Source organism: Pteronotus mesoamericanus, unplaced genomic scaffold (genome assembly GCF_021234165.1).
Source record: "Pteronotus mesoamericanus isolate MK-2021 breed Mesoamerican mustached bat unplaced genomic scaffold, CSHL_Meso_final contig_347, whole genome shotgun sequence".
NCBI classification, from domain to species: domain Eukaryota; kingdom Metazoa; phylum Chordata; class Mammalia; order Chiroptera; family Mormoopidae; genus Pteronotus; species Pteronotus mesoamericanus.
In genome coordinates this window covers 17267066-17288045 of record NW_026555137.1, presented here as the reverse complement: position 1 = coordinate 17288045, position 20980 = coordinate 17267066, and the positions used below count along the sequence as shown (strand labels likewise).

General features: G+C 47.9%; 2 protein-coding genes across 2 annotated transcripts in view; one reads left to right on the top strand and one right to left on the bottom strand.

Annotated features, from left to right (window-relative positions):
• The first annotated feature begins 89 nt into the window (after nucleotides 1–89).
• On the top strand, nucleotides 90–5021 carry EXOC8 (exocyst complex component 8). Its single transcript, XM_054576744.1, has one exon. It carries the CDS (start codon nucleotides 221–223, stop codon nucleotides 2399–2401), a length of 2181 nt encoding a protein of 726 aa, XP_054432719.1. The 5' UTR covers nucleotides 90–220; the 3' UTR covers nucleotides 2402–5021.
• Nucleotides 5022–19116: 14095 nt separating this feature from the next.
• Nucleotides 19117–20980, bottom strand: part of GNPAT (glyceronephosphate O-acyltransferase) — a 28461-nt gene continuing 26597 nt past the window's right edge. The window contains exons 15-16 of the mRNA XM_054576741.1: nucleotides 20650–20711; nucleotides 19117–19425 (exon numbers count right to left, since the gene is read on the bottom strand). Of these exons, the coding sequence (XP_054432716.1) occupies nucleotides 19382–19425; nucleotides 20650–20711 (106 nt within the window). The 3' untranslated portion in view covers nucleotides 19117–19381. The remainder of the gene's footprint in view (nucleotides 19426–20649; nucleotides 20712–20980) is intronic.

The following is a 20980-nucleotide window of genomic DNA, read 5'->3' as shown; positions in this document are numbered from 1 at the left end:
GCAAGCGCTCTAGGCCGCTGGCGTTTCTGCGCAGGCGCACTGCCTGCGTTCGGACCCATGCGCAGGCGCACTATCTGAAGCTCAGACTCGGGCGCAGGCGTACTCGAGTCTCTCCATCCTGCTTCCTCAGCCCGGAGCTCCGCCGGGCTTGGGTGGGCCCCAACAGCGGCGGCACCGGCAACAGTGGTAGTGACAGCGACTGCGTGAGACCTGGACGGAAATGGCGATGGCGATGTCGGACAGTGGGGCGAGTCGCCTGCGGCGGCAGCTGGAGTCGGGAAGCTTTGAGGCGCGGCTGTACGTGAAGCAGCTCTCGCAGCAGTCGGACGGAGACCGGGACCTGCAGGAACACCGGCAGCGCATCCAGGCGCTGGCGGAGGAGACGGCGCAGAACCTGAAGCGCAACGTCTACCAGAACTACCGGCAGTTCATAGAGACGGCCCGTGAGATCTCCTACTTGGAGAGCGAGATGTATCAGCTCAGCCATCTGCTGACGGAGCAGAAGAGCAGCCTGGAGAGCATCCCGCTTACCCTGCTGCCGGCTGCCGCCGCCGCCGCCGGGGCCGCCGCGGCCGCCGGGGGTGAGGAGGGAGGCGGGGGCGCGGGGGGCCGAGACCACCGCCGGGGCCAGCCTGGCCTTTTCCCCACGCCTGGGGGCGCCTCCCGCGACTGCGCTGGTCCGGGTGAGGAGGGAAAGCAGCGCACCCTCACCACCCTGCTTGAGAAGGTGGAAGGGTGCAGGCACCTGCTGGAGACGCCTGGGCAGTACCTGGTATACAACGGGGACCTGGTGGAATATGAGGCGGACCACATGGCCCAGCTGCAGCGGGTACATGGCTTTCTCATGAACGACTGTTTATTGGTGGCCACCTGGCTGCCACAGCGGCGGGGGATGTACCGCTACAACGCCCTCTATCCCCTGGATGGTTTGGCCGTGGTCAATGTCAAGGACAACCCGCCCATGAAGGACATGTTCAAGCTGCTGATGTTTCCCGAGAGCCGCATTTTTCAGGCGGAAAATGCTAAAATCAAACGAGAGTGGCTGGAAGTGCTGGAGGAAACCAAGAGGGCCCTCAGTGAAAAAAGACGAAGGGAGCAGGAGGAGGCAGCAGCTCCTCGAGCGCCGCCCCAAGTGACTGCCAAAGCCGGTAACCCGTTTGAGGAAGACGACGACGACGAACCAGCTGTCCCTGAGGTAGAAGAAGAAAAGGTGGACCTTTCAATGGAATGGATCCAGGAGTTGCCTGAAGACCTGGATGTCTGCATTGCCCAGAGGGACTTTGAAGGGGCCGTAGACCTGCTGGATAAATTGAACAATTACTTAGAAGATAAGCCCAGCCCACCTCCTGTAAAAGAACTAAGGGCCAAAGTGGATGAGCGTGTTCGACAGCTTACCGAAGTGCTTGTTTTTGAACTCTCCCCAGGTCGATCCTTGAGAGGCGGTCCCAAGGCTACCCGGCGGGCAGTTTCCCAGCTCATCCGGCTTGGCCAGTGCACAAAGGCTTGTGAGCTGTTTCTGAGAAACAGGGCAGCGGCGGTGCACACGGCCATCCGGCAGCTTCGCATTGAAGGTGCCACTTTACTTTACATTCATAAACTGTGCCATGTCTTCTTCACCAGTCTCCTTGAGACTGCGAGGGAATTTGAGACGGATTTCGCAGGCACTGACAGTGGCTGCTACTCAGCCTTTGTGGTCTGGGCGAGATCAGCCATGGGCATGTTTGTGGATGCTTTCAGCAAGCAGGTGTTTGATAGTAAGGAGAGCCTCTCCACAGCAGCAGAGTGTGTCAAAGTGGCGAAGGAGCATTGTCAGCAGCTGGGTGACATTGGACTGGACCTCACCTTCATCATCCATGCCCTTCTGGTGAAAGACATCCAAGGGGCCTTGCACAGTTACAAAGAAATCATAATTGAAGCCACTAAACATCGCAACTCGGAGGAGATGTGGAGGAGGATGAACTTGATGACCCCAGAGGCCCTGGGGAAACTCAAAGAGGAGATGAAGAGTTGTGGAGTGAGTAACTTTGAGCAGTACACAGGAGATGACTGCTGGGTGAACCTAAGTTACACAGTGGTTGCTTTTACCAAACAGACCATGGGCTTCTTGGAAGAGGCCCTGAAGCTGTATTTCCCAGAGCTGCACATGGTACTTTTGGAGAGCCTGATGGAAATCATTTTGGTTGCTGTTCAACATGTGGATTATAGTCTTCGATGTGAGCAGGATCCAGAGAAGAAGGCTTTTATCAGACAAAACGCATCCTTTCTGTATGAAACAGTCCTCCCTGTGGTGGAGAAAAGGTTTGAAGAAGGTGTAGGGAAACCCGCCAAGCAACTCCAGGACCTGAGGAATGCATCTAGACTTATTCGTGTGAATCCTGAGAGCACAACTTCAGTGGTCTGATGCTTGGCTCTGTTTATATGTATACAAATATATTGTTTCTATATTATTTATATTTATATTAAGTTGCATTAGCATTTTCTCTGTAGTCTCAAACACAGCTTAACAATAAAAGATGCCCTCTCAGATAGAAATCCAAAGGAGAAAGAAAAAATGTTAAATTAAGCCCAAATAACAAAATTGTTGCAATTAATAAAATATATAATATGCTTTCCTTTTAAAATTATGCTAACTCTCTAATGAATATATTGTCACACTGTATCATTTCAGCTTATCTTTTAAGTCAAAACACACTTTCTCATAGTACATACTGTGCAGCACAGGAAAATAATATGCCTAAATATTTTATGAAAAGTTTCCCAGTTCACTAAAATGTTAAGTTTCTTAAAGGGTACAGTGCCATATAAAACACCCTACTTCATATGTTTCCCCACCTTAAAATGTGATTGAACAATTTGGGAAAAAGAAAGGAAGAGATGAGAAAATGGGTTTTAGGGTAAATTTTGTTCAAAAGGATTCCTTCCTGGAAGTAGCTAGTGTGTGCACTCAAATACTCTGATCCTTAGAGCGCACAAGAGGAAGTACTCATAAAACAGTTCAGCAAACATTTCCAGTGTGATTTGAGTGGCTAATTATTTTCAGCTGCTAATTAGTAGCTTTATAATTGATTTGGGAGCATTTACTTGAAAACCTTAAGGACTATAGAAAGGATTTTTTTTCAACATATTCCCCAACTGTGTGAATGTTCAGCTAGAGCTTTTGTCTTTATCATTAAAAAAGTAAAAATAAACAGGACACATTAAGGATCCTGTCAGCACCAGTGATTTTTAGCTGCCCCTCCCCCATTCTGTAATGGCTCAGAGTTCATGCAAATTGAAGAAAAGTTTTCATTGAAACACTTATTCAGATGTCAGGATTTGGTGGATGGGAAATTTAAAAAAAAAAGTCATATGCAAATCCCATAGTGTTCTCAAGAATAACTGCTTTGAGCAGAGAATTGTTTTTGCTTTTTTGGTAACAGTGGAGAACAGAAAGATGAGACAGTGTACCCAAAACCGAGGGAGAAAAAGAACATTTTGATGACTCTTACAATGCCCCAGGCTGCATTTTTCATGTTTATTTTACTTGCTTTGTTTTTTAAAGTGAACATAATCCTTCCTTCACATTGTTTAGTAAAACAAAAATAACAAGAAATCTGAACTTCCCAGATTTCTAATCTTTTGCTTCTGTTGTTTATCAATTCTACAACATTCCTTACTGAGAGAAATTGTGCTAGCTGAGATCCATTTTTCCCAGCTTTGAGTTGTGATTCTCATCCATAGGTGCCATATCTCATGCCAATTACTTCAAAAGGTCATTTCTTTTACCTGAATAAAAATAGTGGTATTAAGACTGTGGAAATTGTGTAAAGCCTCAAATAGCTTCCAAATACTGGCTTAGTTAGGGTTGTAAAGCTCCTTGACTTAATTTTACTAATGCAGAGGAGACCTTTATTTTATTTTTAGCTCTGCCCATTTAGAAGGTCGGAAATTATCAAAGTTGCAGATTTTCTTTGACTACTTTTTTTACATAACTTTGGGATTTTCTAGATAATAACCATACTGGATATCTGAGCTGAACAAAAAGTTATAATTTGTCTTTTTTAAGATCACTAGGAACTTGAATTTGATAAAAATTTTGTGATTATTTTGTGCCACTTACAGTTTCTAAAATGATATTGTATGAAACACATTTTGTGTAAATATTTAATGCTGGGTCCATAAAATAATCCTTCTGAAATCAAAACTTCTTTTAAGGCATGAAGTTGTAAAAACTTAAATGTGTATACTCATACTCAAATGGTTGCTTCTTCATAGAATTGTCTGCTTTTTAAAACTGGAAGTCAGAATTTTCTGTTAAAACTTGTGTTCCTTCATCAGAGTTGTAGCCAAAGGAAGTATGCTTTTGGTGGATCAGTTAGTGTGGGAGGTTGGTTCAACGTCCCCAATGTTAAGAGTGTACCTTTGTGCCAGACAGAGCGATTATATTGCTGTTCCTCAGAGTAGGGTCATGGCTCTACTCTCTAAATAATTTTTGTTTCATTAGACTCCAAGGCAAGTTCTAAAACTTGAATGCACTTAGAGATTTCCCAGAATGTAGCACATACCGTAATATACCACTTAAGGGTTGATTGCCTTATTTGCTGGCCTCAAACATAACACTGTCACTTGAGCTTGGAATCAGACTTGGTTGAACTCATTCCTGTTGAAAAAAGACACCCTGTGGAATTAAGTCTCTTTTTGATTAAGGCTTCCTGTCACGTAAGTGCTGAAAACTCACTTATTTTTGTTTAAAAGTAGTTACCTGTAGTTACATGATCAGCATTTGTATTTTGCAACTTGCTTACTTGGGATTGGGAATATGGGACTTGACGTAGTATAAAATCAGTCTATGAACATTTTGCCTATTGCTATGCTGTGATATGAGGGAATCTGAAATGTTCGTCAAAATAAAGCTTACAATTTTTCTTACACTGGATAACATTGGTTGATATTACGATGTTCTGCTGTCTCTTTTTTAATCAGGATTTAATATTCTTATGTCCTGTTACTGAAACAGAGTATTAAAGAGCCTCCTTTGGCTCTGGTGGGGTGGCTCAATTGGAATGTCATCCCGTACACCAAAAGTTTGCAGGTTCGATCCCTGGTCAGGGCATGTACCTAGGTTTTGAGTTCCATATCCTCAGGTATGGATTAAAAAAAGAAAAAGAGCCTAGGTGTTTTGCTTTTTTTAAATTGATTTGAGAGAGAAACATCAGCTTGTTTTACTTCTGCATTCAATGGTTAATTACTGTATGTGCCCTGACCAGGATTGAACTCACAACCTTGGTGTAGGAGGACAACGCTCTAACCAACTGAGTTACCCAGCCAGGGCTCTTTCATTTTTCTATATGGGGATGATAGGTAGGAAGCTGTTAGCTAATTTAAATGTGTTCTGCTAACTCAGAATTGTGGGTAAATCAGCCCTGGTTGATGCGCTTCAGTGGATTGAGCACTGGCCTATGGATTCCCGGTCAGAGCACATGCCTGGGTTGCGGGCCAGGCCCCCAGTCGGGGGCTTGCAAGACGCAGTGGATCGACGTTTCCCTCTCTTTCACCCCCTCCCCTCTCTCTATAAATAAATAAAGTATTTTTAAAAACGAGAATCATGGGTAAATTAGGTCTCAATTTTTAAAGATTCCCTTCAATGGGAAATTTCAGCTACACAAAATGTTAGTTTACTCTAAAAAGCAGATTTTATATCATCTACCTATCCCTAAATGGAGAAATATGATGTAGGCCGTAAGACCTAGGAACTGGGATTATAAATGACAAGGATGTGTTTTTTAAAGTAATATTTAAATACTGAGGTAACTATCACATATAACTGATTAAAAAATTCATTGAATGCTATGCCTCACATTGACTATAATGTGATGCTTTAAAATTGGACAAAATGGAGATTAAAATTGGAAAAATAAATTTGAGAATAAATGAGTTGCAAATTGTTAATGAAATTAAGTAATTGAATGCAAACTGTCGCAATAAAAATAAACAAAACTGTTGTAGTTTAGCAGTCCATCGCCTTAACCACTTGGCCACCTCGTCCCACAAAACTGTTGTAGTTTAAATATTGTGGAAACACTGAGGAGAAAGAGCAGTGTTATTTTTAGGAATTTGGAAAGTCATCCAGAAATTATGTGTGAACAAGTCTGTGGCACATTTCCGGAAATTCCTCTGCCAAAGGATTCATTTTAAGTTAGGTAAACACTGTTAAATTGCTCCTCAGCCCAGTTGCTACATCGTATCTTTTCCTCAACTGTATAGAATGGTGGTTTCCTTAAATGTTTATTTCATTCATTCGTTCATTTTTTAATAAAATGATTATTAATAGTAAGATTTAGTTACTTTTACTAATCTGTGGAAAAATAGTATCTAGTTTTGTTGGTAATTTCTGAGTGAGGTTGAGCAACTTATTTCATTAATTGCCTGTTTACATTCTTTTCTTAGATTTGGTAGTTATGATTTTGTAGGAGCTTATTGAATATTTAGGAAATTAATTCATATATATGAAGTATTGTAGATTTTTTCTGTTTATTATTTTTGTACGACAGTAAGTTTCAGTCTGCTATGAAGTCTGGGTTTTTTTGGTTACTTCCCTATTTTTCATCAGTCTTAGGTCTTACCTACTTTCAGATTCTAAAAACATTCATGTTTTTCTTCTAGTAATTTATTATATTTTAACATTTAAATTTTTGCTTCATCTATAATTCATTTTAAAGTAAAATATGGTGTAAGAATTCCATTTTCCCCATAAATAGCAAGTTGTTGCAATAATTTTAAATCATCTTTTTTCCCCTTTGACTTGAAATGCCATTTTAATAATACATTACCTTTATGGTAGATATTTATCTGGGTACATTTTTAGGTTCTATATTCTCTTTCACTGGTATTTCTATTTCTGTGCTATGATCAAGCTGTGTAATTAACTGTAGATTTATAATGTAATTTAATGACTGTAGACCTGGTCTCATTCTTATGCCATTTCAGGTTTTCCTAACTAGTCTCACATATTTATTATTCAGTTTGCATTTTGAGTAATTTTAAGACATTCTCTACCATCCTACAAAAGAGTTGGCATTCTGATTGAAATTGTACTGAATTTCTAGAAATTCAAGGAGAATTGACATCTTTATAATTTTGAATCTCCTATTCATTTTTGCAACTGTTCTTTTGTATTTCATTAGCATTTTCAAATTTTCTTCAGGTAGATCTGGGATATTTCTTGGTGAGTTTATTTCTAGCATTTCATCTGTTAGTGCTGTTGTGAATAAAATCTTTACCTTCATTTGGTTTCCTGGGCGTTTGTAGAGAACACACTGATTTTAATTACAGATACTGTTACCAGTGCCTTATGTGATTATCTTATGGATTTTAATAATCTCCTTGTTGTTCCTTCGCAGTTTTCAAGTATATGATCGCATCCCCTGCAAATAAAGATCATTTTGCCTCTCTTCAGTTTTTATATATTTTATGTAGTTCTCTTAATATTCTGTATTAAGTTGTGCCTCCACGACTATCTTAAATCATACAGGTAGGTTAAATAATAATAACAACAATAATATTTAAATATATAAAGAATAATAAATAATCCAAAAATAAATAAATAATACAAGAATAAACTATGTTTCATGTACTCAAAACTATAAACCTGCTTTTGCCCACTCTTACATTTTTTTTTTTGCTTCGTAGTAATATCAAGGAATTAAGAATTATACAAGATTTGTATCTAGTAGGAATGTATCTAGTAGGGATATTTTTCATATTTTTTACTTGAGGTATGAAAATCCAGAAGGAGGAAACCCAGCGAAGTGAGCCCAGCATCTGAAAGTCTTTATTCCTAAAGCCATGTCCCACTTCACCGGTGGCTGAGAAGTTGAAATGTCAACAGATACATAGAGCTAGGGAGACAAAAATCGGACTCCAGGGTGTACGAAGGAAGGATGCCCCAGGAAAACCCCATCGAAGATTCGGACTAGAACCTTTAGAGTCCACACCCTGCGAATAAATAAACAGGCCATCAAGCTTCCTTTGCATTAAAGGGATCAGAGGTTGCTAGTGCCTCTCGTGGTCTGCTAGTAGCAGAATCTTTTACTGAGGGTGTTAAAAATCTGCTAGGCCTCAAATAGTTTCTGCATTTTTTATGCACAATGTTTAGGACTCAAATAAAATAACAAGATCTATGAGGAAGATAGGCTATTTGATTAAAACACAAGAGAAACACAGTAGAAACAGACTAACAGAAGACCCAGATGAAAGAGTTGACAAGTATAGACTTTAATATGTTCACAGGAATAAATGACAAAAAAAAACCCCTCTAGTTTCTCAGAGAACTTGAAACTAAAGCAAAAACAAACAAAACACCACTTAAAAAAAAAAGAAAAAAAAAACCCAAACAAACAAACAAAAAATAATGAAATGGAGAGCCGAGAGCTGTAAAATCCAACTGAAAAGTGAAATAGGTTTCAGAAAAAATGGGAAACAGCTGAAGACAACATTAGGCCCTGGAAGATAAGATAGAAGAAAATGCCCAGGCTGAAACACAGACAAACTTTTCAAAAGAGTTTCAAAGACATGGACTACATTTAAAAGCTACAATATATATGTAATTAAAACCTCAGAAGCAAAAGATACATTTTCATTTTTTTTGTCCTATTTTTGAGAAATGTTTGCAACGTTAACTTCTAATCTTCTCTGTTTTCATAGTTTTAATTTCCAAGCTCTCTTTTTGTGTCTGACTGTCCCTTTTTAATACAGCATCTTCTATGTCACAGAGAATATTAAGAATACAGATGCTCCTTGACTTATACAACAGGGTTTTGTCCCAATAAATTCATTGTAAGTTGTAAATATCCTAAGTCGAAAATGCGTTTAAGATACCTGACCTCCCCAACATCATAGCTTAGCCTAGCTTAAATGTTCATGGAACACGGAGATCAGCCTGCATTTGGGCAAAATCACCTAACACAAAGCCTATTTTATAAGAAAATGCTGAACATCTTGTCATTCACTATGTATATTGCTTTCACACCATCATAAAGTCAAAAAACTGTAAGTGGAACAGTTGTGAGGACCATCTTTATTTACTTCTGTTGTTGTCATGTTAAAGTTTTCTTCTCTCTAAGCTTTGTTCCTTCACGTTGCATTTTTCTGCTTTTTCTTCCTTTCTATCCAATATGACTTCATTGTCTGTTCATATTCACAAGTTGAGGAATCGAAAGCTGACATGAAGCTCAGACCACATGGGTGAGGTTTTGCCAACTCTGGGCGTGAGAGCAAGCTGATCTGGGAGCCCTGATGTCAGCATTTCTACAGCATTTTTGGTGGTGTTTTGTTTGTTTTTGCTTTCGTTTCAAGTTCTCTGAGAAACTAGAGGGTTTTTTTTTTGTCATTTATTCCTGTGAACATATTAAAGTCTATACTTGTCAACTCTTTCATCTGGGTCTTCTGTTAGTCTGTTTCTACTGTGTTTCTCTTGTGTTTTAATCAAATAGCCTATCTTCCTCATAGATCTTGTTATTTTACTTGAGTCCTAAACATTGTGCATAAAAACTGCAGCATTCCCTTGGCCGCTCAAATCACCTGCAGACATTTTTTTTTTTTTAAATCATCACCCAAGAATATATTTATTGATTTTTGACAGAGAGGGAGGTGGGAGAGAGAAAAACGTCTATGAGAGAAAGAGCGATCCTCTGTGCCTCCTGCACACGCCCCGACCAGGGATGGAACTCACAACCTAGGTAAGCGCCCTGGCCTGTAGGCTTTTCCGGTCTCTCGCCTGGAGGGATAAGGCGTGGCTGAGAGAGCTCGAGAGCTGAGGCAGCAGAGACAAAAACCTCACCCTTGTTCTTCGCACTGTGCACAGCATCCTCAGCTCTGTCTGGTGTCCCTCTGCCCGGAGAGGTGCTCTTTTACCCTCATCAGAGGAAACAGTCTCCAGTTATCACCGAGGTGGGGCACAGTTAGTCCCGGCTTGGAGGAGGAGGAGGCGGGGTCCAGCGGCTGTGTTAACAGCCTTTCCCCACATCTCCCGAAAGGACTCACAGTTGAATGGGGAGAGGAGACATAAAGGTAGAGAAATGATTATCAGGATGAGCCGTAGATATTTAAGATAACATGGAAGCGCAGAAGTTAATTGAGAACTGGGGAGTAGGGGAGAGTTCCCAGAGGGGGGAAAAGCAGATTTTAGAAGGGTGAACGAGGGTTTGCTTGGGCAACAAGGAACATAGGGCCTTCCCTGAAAAGCACAGAGGTCTGGACGGGCCAGGTGGTTCGGGCTGGGCAGGGAGGACCACAAGGGGGAGCGCGGGAGCCGCGCCTTCCCAGGAGCCTCCTGGTCTGTGACCTGCCCTCTGATGTTCCTTCTGATTTTGCTCACGCTCTCTTACCTGGTGTCCATCTCCCTTCTGGCCCTGCATCCTGGCCTGCCCAATCCAGTCCAACTCGTTCCTGTGTCCCTGCCCGCTCACAGCGCCCCGCCCTGCCCGCCGCCTCCCTCCTCCCCCAGCTCCTCCTCTGTTTGTCTCCCAAGCCCCGCACCAGGCCCCCTTTGCCAACGCTTCCCCTGCAATGCAGGCGTCTGTCTGTCAGTGGCAAGCTTACCAGATAAAATGCAGTGCAGTTAAATTTGAATCTCAGACATTTTGTGTAAGTATGTCCCAAATATTGCAATACTTGGACAAATTTAAGCACCCCAAACACAAGTGCTAAAACAATAAAATAAAACGCTGTCCCACTCCAGGCCAGCTGCCTGCAGGTGGGTTTTTCTCTGTCCTGCAGGAGGCCTGGGGTTGCCCTGCAGAAGGGGCACTCTGGCTGCGTGCTCTGCCGTCCGCTTTATTGGGAATAAAATCTTCTGTATCTGTCTGCTTGACTCTCCTGCCCGTCTGCCTCCCTTCCTTCAAAGGAAGGAAGGGGCAGGGGCTGGTTCACGGTCATTGTAACCTTGAACCTTAGCCTCTGTCGCTGTGGGGCGCTGTCCCCAGGACACTCGCAAAGGCCATGTTAACGCGCTGCTTTGTGCGCGGTAAGGCGGCGCGGCAGCTCCTGCAGCGGGTCGTTCTCTGATCCACACGGGTTACTGCTAGACGTCTCTCTGGCCGTCAGGCCCAGGGGCTCCTCCTGTGGCTCTGTGCTACGTTTGGGACTCAGGACCATTTCTGGGATGGCCCCTCTCCAGGGTCCTGGGGTCTCCTGAACGTCCCGGGAGAGAGCATGCAGGATGGACACCCTCCCTCACGTCTCCGCTGGCCTGCGGGCTTTCTCCCTCCCTCCCTTTTCACCTGCCTGCTTCTTCCTCCTGGACTCCGATCACCTGAAGCGGAGCCTGGTAAGAGGGAAGCTTTGTGCTGGCAATTGTTTGGCCTTCCACCCTGCTGCCAACTCCCCCAAGGCAGGGAAGTTGAAGCTTAATTGTTTCTTTGAACTGTGAATAAAGGTAAAGAAAAACATCAGTAGAAAAATAACAAAACTATCGATTAGTCATCCACAGAGGGAACAAGTTTATACTCTGGACCTCATTAGAAAGATGATTTTAAATAAAGGAGAGAGGGGAAAAAAAGAGAGGAAGGAGATGATGGGAAGTTCCCAGGAACAATAATAATAAAACTAGCCTCAGCTGGCAGCCCTGGCAGCTCCCGCTTGGGATCCTCAGGGACCCTCATCGGGGGCTTTCTGTCCCTAGCAGGGTCCCGAGGCAGCCAACGAGCTCTCTCTGCCCCGGGCCCACCCTCCCCGGCTCTGGGCCTTTGCTCTGGTGCTTGCAACTTTAGCCACGAGCCCTCCGGCCTGAGATGTTTTGTTTTCAAGGAAATAAGAATAGGACTTTATAGTCTTGCTAACCTGTGATTCTTTCCCAAAAAGCATTTGTGAAATGGAAACAGAAAAGGGACAACAATGTACTGCATCTTGTCACTGAACCCCAGGCAGCTCCCCTTCCTTGTTGATGAGGGAGGACAAGCCTACTGCTCTTGACATCACAGTCGACTGAGCGTCAGAAGCGCTGGTATTTGTAAAGCATTTAGAAAGGGGGCTGGCCCACAGTAAGAGCCCGTAAGTGTTAATCAAACAGCACAAGCACATCACGAGTTTTCCCTCTGCCAGGGACACAGGCGACTCAGGGGGACACAGGTGTGGGGTGAGGCCCCAGACTGCCTCCCCCTGCCCTCCCCTGAGGCCCCCACGGGAAGCTCTTCAGCCCCCAGGCCAGCACAGCTGACACCTAGTCCACTGAGTTCACGCCAGCTTCTATTTTTTGAGCAAAACAGGACCTTCCATTTTAATTCACAAATTTGGCACTTCAAGAGGGTAATTTTATTCTGCGGAGCTAAGGACAGTGTGAGTCAGCAGCTGTCCTCTGGGTTCCTCAAAACATTTTTTACCTGCTCCCCAAAAGCCTGGCCTGCGGCCATGCTAAGGTACCGGCAGGGAGCTCCCTGTCACGTGCAGCCCAGCAAGCCTCAGCAGGTGCCCGGTGTGTGAGAACCCACAGGCCGCCAATGACATTTATATTATTATTTGCTTGTGTGATGTTTCCGCCCTTTAGCCAAATGCTTCCTGTGGATTAAGACACTTGAACTTCACCACAGCTAATGAAAGAGGTGCTCTAGTTATCCTCACTTAACAGATGGGAAGCTGAGGCCTGGGGCCGCAAGGGACCCGCCTGAGGTCGCACAGCTCCTGAGCGGCAGATTCGGGCCTGGTTTCCTAACCCAGGGCCCACCCTTTGCTCCCAGTTCTGGTCGGTTCACAGCCGGGGGGCAGAGCCGCAGAGCACAGCCACACCCGCCAAGGGCGAGCCAGGACGCAGCCCGGCAGCTCTGCCGGAGCACAGCTCTTACCCTACAGCCTGTCGGACCCCAGGGGCAGGGGACAGCAGTCAGAACGGTGGCCCTGCTCAGGCCCCTCGCCCCCAGCCTTAGCTCCCTTCCTCGAGGCCCAGGACACTGCAGGGGCACGTGAGACCCGTTTTCCTCCTGGGAGGAGCTGCTTTGCCTGCGATCTTCTCGGAAGGGCGGCTCCCCCCGCCCTTGGGTCATGGCGGCTTCTGCCCATAGTCACCTCTCACAGGGACAAGTCCACGGTAGAGTCCAAGTTTGGCATCTACTTCCTCGAATTTCTAGCTGCCTGAATTTGGGTGATTTAAGCGTATAGTCTGTTAGGTCGGCCGTGCAACAGAGCGATAGCTGTACACGGTCCACAGGATTCTCTTGAAGGTTAAACGAGATGATACATGTAAAGGAGTTAGAGCGGTGCCTGGCGCTCGGCAGGTGGCCCACAGGCTGGCTGCTATGACCGCTGTGTTCAGCAGTGGGGCAGGCCGCGGCGCCCACCTCCCCGAGGCCCAGAGGGGGCCTGGGCACTCACTGGTCCTTTGCAAAGTGTGTCGGTGAGCACACATGGGCATGTTCTCACGTCCAGCACAGGGACAGTGAGCTGAGAGTGGGCTACCACTGGCCCAACACGCGATTGAGTTCCAACCGGGAAACATCAAGAAGGAAAAACAGGTAAGGACAGAAAAAGACCCAGGTCACTGAAAGAACGTGAAGACATTGACTGTGCCTTGGCCGGTGGAAGGGGACGACCCGCGCGCCCGCTTCCGAGAGCCGTGTCTCTGACCAGGAAGCCCACGCCTGCCACCGCCTCCAAGCGCCGGCTGCGCGGGGTGCTCAATCGCCAGGTGGGCGAAGGTGCGCGGGTCTGATTCCCGCCACCCTCAGAGTCTGTCCCTCCTTGCGCGGGGTGCTCACCGCGCGTGGGCAGCCCCGACTGTTGTCTGCCCAGCCTCCGGCCGTGGCTGCCTTCTCTGCGCCTCCCGGGACTGAGGGGCTGTGCCCAGACCTTGAAACCCACCCTGGTGGGACAGCCTGGGACCCTGCACTGGGACCCAACGCATGCAAACCACTGACGCAAGCATGAAACACAGCTAATTACAACTCCACACGTGTGGCTGTTTGACCCCCAACTTGCCTCAAGAAGCCGATAAATCACCCTACCTACAAGGGTTTCCCGTGGGACTAGAAAGCTAAACTGCTTTGCCAAGTGAAAACAGTCAGAAAAGTCATTTTTCATTTCCAGTTTATGCAGCTGAGGCAGGGTGCATTTTCTGAGAGTTACATTTTAGGCGTTAGCTATTCGTGGAATTGTTTCTCAGTACTCAATGGCCCCATTTCCAAAAAAAGCACAGGTTTCAAATGCTAAGAGTTGACATAGAAGCGGTGAGGACTTCATTGGACCCAAGCCCATTTTTCCCCCAGAGATAATTGTACTCTTTTCTCTCAGCTCCCTCCTATTTCATGATTGACAACTTGTAATAGGTTTTCCACTTCCTGGTTCCCAGAAGTCGTTCTCCATGTGGCTGTATCCCCTAGGATACAGAAGAGCTAATTCCTGCTTCCTGACCCTCCCAAGCAACTGAGGTTTAGTGTTAGGGAAACGCCTGGTCAGTAGCTTTTTGCAGAGCAATAGACGTGTGAGCAGGAACTTGGGGCCGGGGACCTGCCGGCTGGATCCCCCCATTCTGGTGCCGTCCGCAGTGGTGCATGCAGATGAAATCTCCCCTCCTCCCCACATGGCAAACTGGTTTTACAGAAGATTACCTATTAAACAGCACTACAAAGCTGAAAAAGTCCAAGAGGGCCATTCTTCCACAAAGAGGTAATAAGTATCTTTAAGTTAGCGCACAGAGAAGGTGAAAACATTGCAGGCTGTACCCATGTGAGCCGACAGCCAGGAGGTGAGTGGTAACTGCCTTCGCAGATCCGAACCTTAGCTGGTGGGAGGCAAAGCCAAACCACCTGCACCGCCGATGCCCAGGAAGGCTCAGGACTCAGAGACGCTTGGAGGGCAGGCGCGGAGGAGGCGGACGCGGGGGGCTGTGCCGGGGCAGCCACAGCCCTGGAAGGCCTGCCCTCCACCCGCCAGGCAGCCGCTCCTCCAGCGCAGAAGACGGAGGCTTATTCCCTAAAGGAGCGCACGGGGCACAGCTGGGGGTGGGTGCTGTGCAAGTCTTCATGCTGGACGAGACCCTCAGGCCTCCGCATGTGGGCAGCAACTCCCAGGAGACTGAATGAGTCCTCTCTGGAGACACTGACTCCCCACAGAGAAAAAGACCAAATGTACTGAAGTTTGGGATCTCCTGGCAAAACCACAGGGTGCCTGTCCTCGTTGCCGTCCTGCGCGGCCCACTCCGGGAAGCCCGCCCCTGCACGGGGAGCTGCCAGTCAGCTTCGTCCTGTCTCACTCCTCAGTGTGAACGGGTAGCCAAAGGGTGCTGGGTACCGGGGGGAAGTCTCAGCCAGGAAGGACAAAACAACAAACACACTTGGTGAGAACACAGAAAACTGCAAAAGATGAAGAAAACTTCCATGAAACCATATTAGCTGAGAGATAAGATATCAAGTCTATGAAACAAAAACAGGGCGTTAGAAGACTGGAAGCCAGGAGGTCCTAAAACAACATGAATTTTAGCAAAAGAGTGGAGAAAAGCGAGCCAGTGACAAAAGAAATAACACGAGAACATTTCCTAGCACGGAAGGACACTTGTCTGTTGAAAAGGTCCACTGAGGGCTCAGAAAAAAACATTTTAGAACCCCAACAACCAAGCACATCACCTGATTTCAGAAACTATAGAGAAGAGATTCTGAAAACTCTCCAGATAGTTTGTATTAAGAAATCAGAATTTTTTTAAAGGTTTTATTTATTCATTTTTTTTTATAGAGGGGAAGGGAGGAAGAAAGAAAGGGAGAAAAATAGCAGTGTGTGGTTGCTTCTTGAGTGCCCTGCACTGGGGACCTGGCCCAGAACCCAGGCATGTGCCCTGACTGGGAATTGAACCAGGGACTCTTTAGTTTGCAGTCTGGTGCTCAATCCACTGAACAGCCAGGGCTGTTCTTTTAACTTCAAAAGAACAGCTTTAGAAACTAGAACACAATGGAAAATTGCTTTTCAAAATTCTGGGGGGGAAATTATTTCCAACTTAGCTTTTTATACCCAGCTAAACCATCAGACAACTATGAGAGTGGACAAAAGATATTTTTAAACTATGCAAGGTCTCAAATATTAACCCTTCATACACCTGGAAGATAAGTTTCACTAAGATGAACAACAAACAAAAAGAGAGGCATGGGATCTGAGAGAGAGGGGAACCCAACCCAGAGAAGTGAAGGGGATTGTCAAGACAACACTGAAGGGAAACCCCAGGTTGACAGCTGTGCAGCAGCCAGCCCAGGGTGTGGTCTAGAAAAATGGGGTGTTCGAATCTCTCAATAGGAGATTCATCCTTCTGTCAGCGATGGTAATTTTAATTTGGAAAAAAAAAGTAAAGATAGGAACAAAGTCAAGGCAGGCATCCAAATCTATTTTCTGTCTCATACTGAACGATCCCATTCTGTTGGTGGGAGGGAAGCGGGAGAAGGCTGCGATGTCTCCTGTGGCTTGGCCGAACTTGGAGGAGGCAGGTGTCTGTGAGTGGGACATGGGAGTACGACGCTGTCATGCTGCACGGCTGGCGGAGGAGGCCCTCAGGCTGTGAGCCAGGGACGCGAGTGCCGATGGCCATGCCGGCCACTTCCCTGAGAAGCCAAGCAAGGTTCGTCCCAGCCCGTGGTGTCAGTAATGACCGGTCACACTTGTGGCCGAGTGCTGTGTCAGGTTACCAACACTTGTATTTCTCACAGCCACCGTGAGCAGCAGGTACTACTACCATCCCTGTTTGATGGGGAGGGAAGCTGAGGCTTTGGGAGTTTCGGTAAATCGCACCAGGACACAGAGCTAGTCCATGGCGGAGTTCCGCTTCCAACCCAGCTGGACTCCGGACCCTGCCTTCTTAGCTGCCACATTATGTTGTCTTTGGAATGAAGACTGTCTTAGAAAACCAGATGTAGTGGGCCATTTTTTTTTTTTTAAACTTATTTCAAAGCAGTGGCAGTGCCAGAGTTTACAGACAGGAAGGAGTGGAAGGGCTGAGGGGCAGCGATGAGGTTTAAAACCGCATGTGTGTGCAGGGGCGCCTGGGGGGTAGGGTGTCGGGTAAGGAGCACGCTGCTCTTTTGACTGAGACTTTTACTCGGATGGCTCGGGAGGGAGTGGAGATGGAGAGGTGATAAAGCCCCCTACGACATGCCCGCCCCCCCCGCTCTGCTTCCCTGACGGGCTCTAATGTCAGAGCTAGCCCGGAGGCAAGTCTCAACCTCTTGCACCCAAGGCTCCACAGACTTCGTCCCCAAACCTGAAGTCTGTTACAAACAGGTCTAAAAGCAAAGAAAAGTCATCTTCGTCTTCATCCTGCATATGCGCGGCATGAGTGTCCCAAAGGAAAAAGCCAGTGACCACGTTGGGTGGACGGGGCTTCTTTCTAAGGCGCTTCCACTCAGCACGAACTGCTCTGGGCGCACCTGTTGTGTCCCGGGGCCCGGAGCTGCGTGTCTGTTCAGCTGGCGGGCCACCAACTGCTCAGCCAGGAACACGCTCGGTCACCTTCTCAACTCTCGGGCCCTCTAGGCACCCACAGCCCCCCAGGATGCAGCCGCACGGAGAGCGCCGTTGGCCGCCGGTGCCTGGATGGATGGCTGCAATGGCTTTTCCATCGGAACGCGCCGCACAGCCTGGCTGTGGGGGAGCGAACGCACGCTGCAGGCATCTGGACGCAGGAAGTCCTAGAACCGCATGAGGAGAACCTTTCCGACGTTTCCCTTGGCGCCTGTACGCCAGTTCTCGCGTTTCCGAGTCTCCGAGCCACTGCGTACGTTGACCCCACTGCTATGGACTGAGCTGTGGCCCCCAGTTCAGATGATGAAACCCTGGCCCGGGCGTGGCTGCATCTAGCAATGCGGCCTTTGGCAAGTAATTTGGGCTGGATGGGGGGCCCTGGTCCTACGGGGCTGGTGCCCTGTGAGAAGAGACACCAGGGGGCCTGCCCTTTCCATGCAAAGAGGCCGGCCGAGCACCCAGCAAGATGGCGGCCTCCTAGGAGCCCAGAAAAGGACCTTGATCTTGGACTTCCAGACTCCAGAACTAGAGAAAACTTACTACTGTCGTTTGTGCCACCTGCCTGGGGCATTTCACTACGGGGGTTCCTGTTTCATGTGTTTCAGCAACATGGGTCCTTCAGGTCCTCCAGAACCAAGCCCAGGACCTCCTGACCCGTTCTCTCTGCGCACGCCGCCGCTCTCCTCTGGCCCCTCCTTCATCACCCCCGCCCCGTGCTCTGAGGCTGGGTCCTGCCTGTCCTGTCGGCTTGCACGTCACTCTGGAGGTGGCCAGCTGCCAAGGTTTTTGGCATTTGCCTCATTTCAAACTTTTCTTCCCTTGAATTCTTAAGCCTATTTATGATACATAGCTTCTCTTTGATGCATGTACTTTCTCTAATTCAGCTCTATTAAGGACCTTGAACAGCAAAATTTAATGTTAGCTAATTTATTATATACAGCAGGCCTTCAAATAATGCTGTTTTGTTATAACGGTGAGAAAAAAGATCGACTCCTGGCCAGGGCAACGGTGTGGAGTGTGCATGTGCTCCTCACGTCCGGAGGATGGGCAGGCCCGGCGGACGGGCAGGCGAGGTGAGCTGGCGTGTCTGCCCTGCCCCCGCCTGATTGAGTGTGAGGGCTCCTGCAAGGGACAGGAGGGTGTCCTGACCAGGGCGGGTCCAGCCTTGTGCCACCAGTTGCCTGGACAGGCCCTGACCCTGAACTGAAATCTGTGGATTGGAAATAATCATTTTTTATTCATCTTTCATAAGTACAGCTCACATTTATTTCAATGATCAACACTAGAGTAGTTTGGGTCTTTATGCAGAAGTCTGGTGATGTTTAGGTGACCAAAATATGGGTAGGAACTGAAATCCTGTCCACACCAACTAGCCTGCGGTGGCGTGGGTTTCGCTACACGTTGTTTCTCCTGATTCGCAGTTTCCAAGAACCTCCCGACTGTGCGGGGGGGAGGGAGGGTCACTGCGCCTGTCAGACGCGCACCCTCGCGGGGCAACCTGAGCTGAAGAGCCATGAGAAACACGAGTGCCCTCCCCGGGGGCTTCGGCTGCCGGCCTCTGGCTTCGCGTCGGTGTCACACGGTAACTCAGAGGCCAGTGTGAAGGTTTAACACGCGCGATCAGTGGGAAAATGTCAGTGACAGGAGCTGGGCTTTGTTTTGCCACACGTGTTTTCAAAAGATCGTTTTATTTGAAAACACACACAGGGTTGGATACAAATGCCTTCTGGACCACGGCAGCGGAGATGGTCGCACGGATTGTTTTAATCGGTCGTGGCTTCCTGTCCCCGGAGCCCCCGTCTCAAAATCTGGGGAAGCGTGAGGAGAAAGAAGGGTCTCTCGCCTCACGTCCCTGTTTCCTGTGATAAAAGTCCTTGCGTATTTTATGACTGAAACTTCCATAACCGTTTGGCAATTGTTAAAGTTTTGCAGTTGCTAATTTTCCTACCGGTGTCTTACAACCTGAGGAAAAAAGAGACAGTTTATGACATGATGCACTTGACCCTTGGGAAAGAGAAACAGTGGACACTTGTGCTGAGTGTGACAGGGGACAAAGCCGCGGGGGAGGCCCCGCCCCTTCGCGGAAGTGGCACCATCTCCGAGGGGTGCGAGCCATCGCCAGCGCCCCTCGGGGCAGAGGCAGGACGGGGCGCCGGTCACGCTTTCTGAACAGGCCCGGCGCGCTCCCGGAGGCGCGCGCCGGCCCCTCGTGGCTCCGTCATCGAGAAATCAGCTCCATCATCCTCACAGAACGAGGGGTGTGGGGTCTGTGTTAGCTATTTGCCCCCCTTACCAAATTCAAAACTGAGCGTCAAGGCTCCACGGTCCGAAATTCCAGTGTCACCTTCTCAATCTATGTCAACGACTCCTCTGCCCTGTCCTGCACCCGCTCTCCTTTAACCGCATGCCCGTCCTGGTCTCCCCGTCCGCCCGACAGACACCTATCTAACGCTCTTCCAAGCAGGCTTGACAAGGTCCTACATTAGGGGTAGGTACCAACATACAACTGGTAAGAGCGCTACTCAGTGATCAGCGCTTTATTCAGTATCATCAGCAGGTCATTTTTTTCAAATGCCAGCACCCGCGCCTTCTACAATCACCCGATCGTTCCCACGTGGAGGGGCCTCCACCTCCTCTGGCCCTTTACATCTGTTTCTGTCACGCTCTGGATTCCTACTGTGCAGGCCATAAGCAGCGCCCCCGCCTTTGGGGGCTGAACTAACTCTGTCAGCTGACGGGGTCTGGGGAAGGGCAAGGGTGGGCTGATGCTCCCAGGGAAGCACCGTCTGCCGCCCTGAGCTCAGAGAGCGCGTGTGACGTGGACACTGCTCCCATCCCTCACCAGGGCTGGAAGGCACCAGAGGGCCGAGGCGGAGAACAGATCCAAGGGCTGCAACGCGAGGCGCGTGCCCGGTGCCCGCCGGACCCCGAGAGTCCGGTGACAGCCTCTCTGTTGCCTGAGCCTGCCTACTCAGTGTCTGTGGGGCTTCCTCGGGCAACCCCCTCGAGCTTCGTCCTTCGTTTCCTTGAGAAAACTCGAGGTGACGTAATCGTTCTCTGTTTATATCAAAACTCTACTGTGGTCCATTTCGATGCGTTTTTGGTGCCACGGCACACTTTCTTGTTTTACTGTATGCTGACAAATGTCACGTGAAAACCAGTCGTACTTTATTGAGCTGTACTTACCAAGCATTTCTTCTAATTTTGTCGTGGTGGGTTCGTTCACATTAAATATAAAGTCATTATTTCTAGGAGAAAAAGTAACAAGCTTCCTTACTGCACAACCGGGGGAAAGACAGCCTCCACCAGCGGTGCCGCGAGGCTGCCTCCGGACACGTCCCCGCGGCCCGGCTGAGGGCACTGCCTGGCCCCGGCTCCTTCCCACCCTCCTTTTGGGCCTTTCGCTTCAGGCCTCCGGCCACTTGGGAGACACACCGAGAGGGTTCACCCGCTGAGCTGGATCGCTCTGACATTTGTTCACTCAGAGAGCGAACCACCCACTCAGGCACAGGTGCGT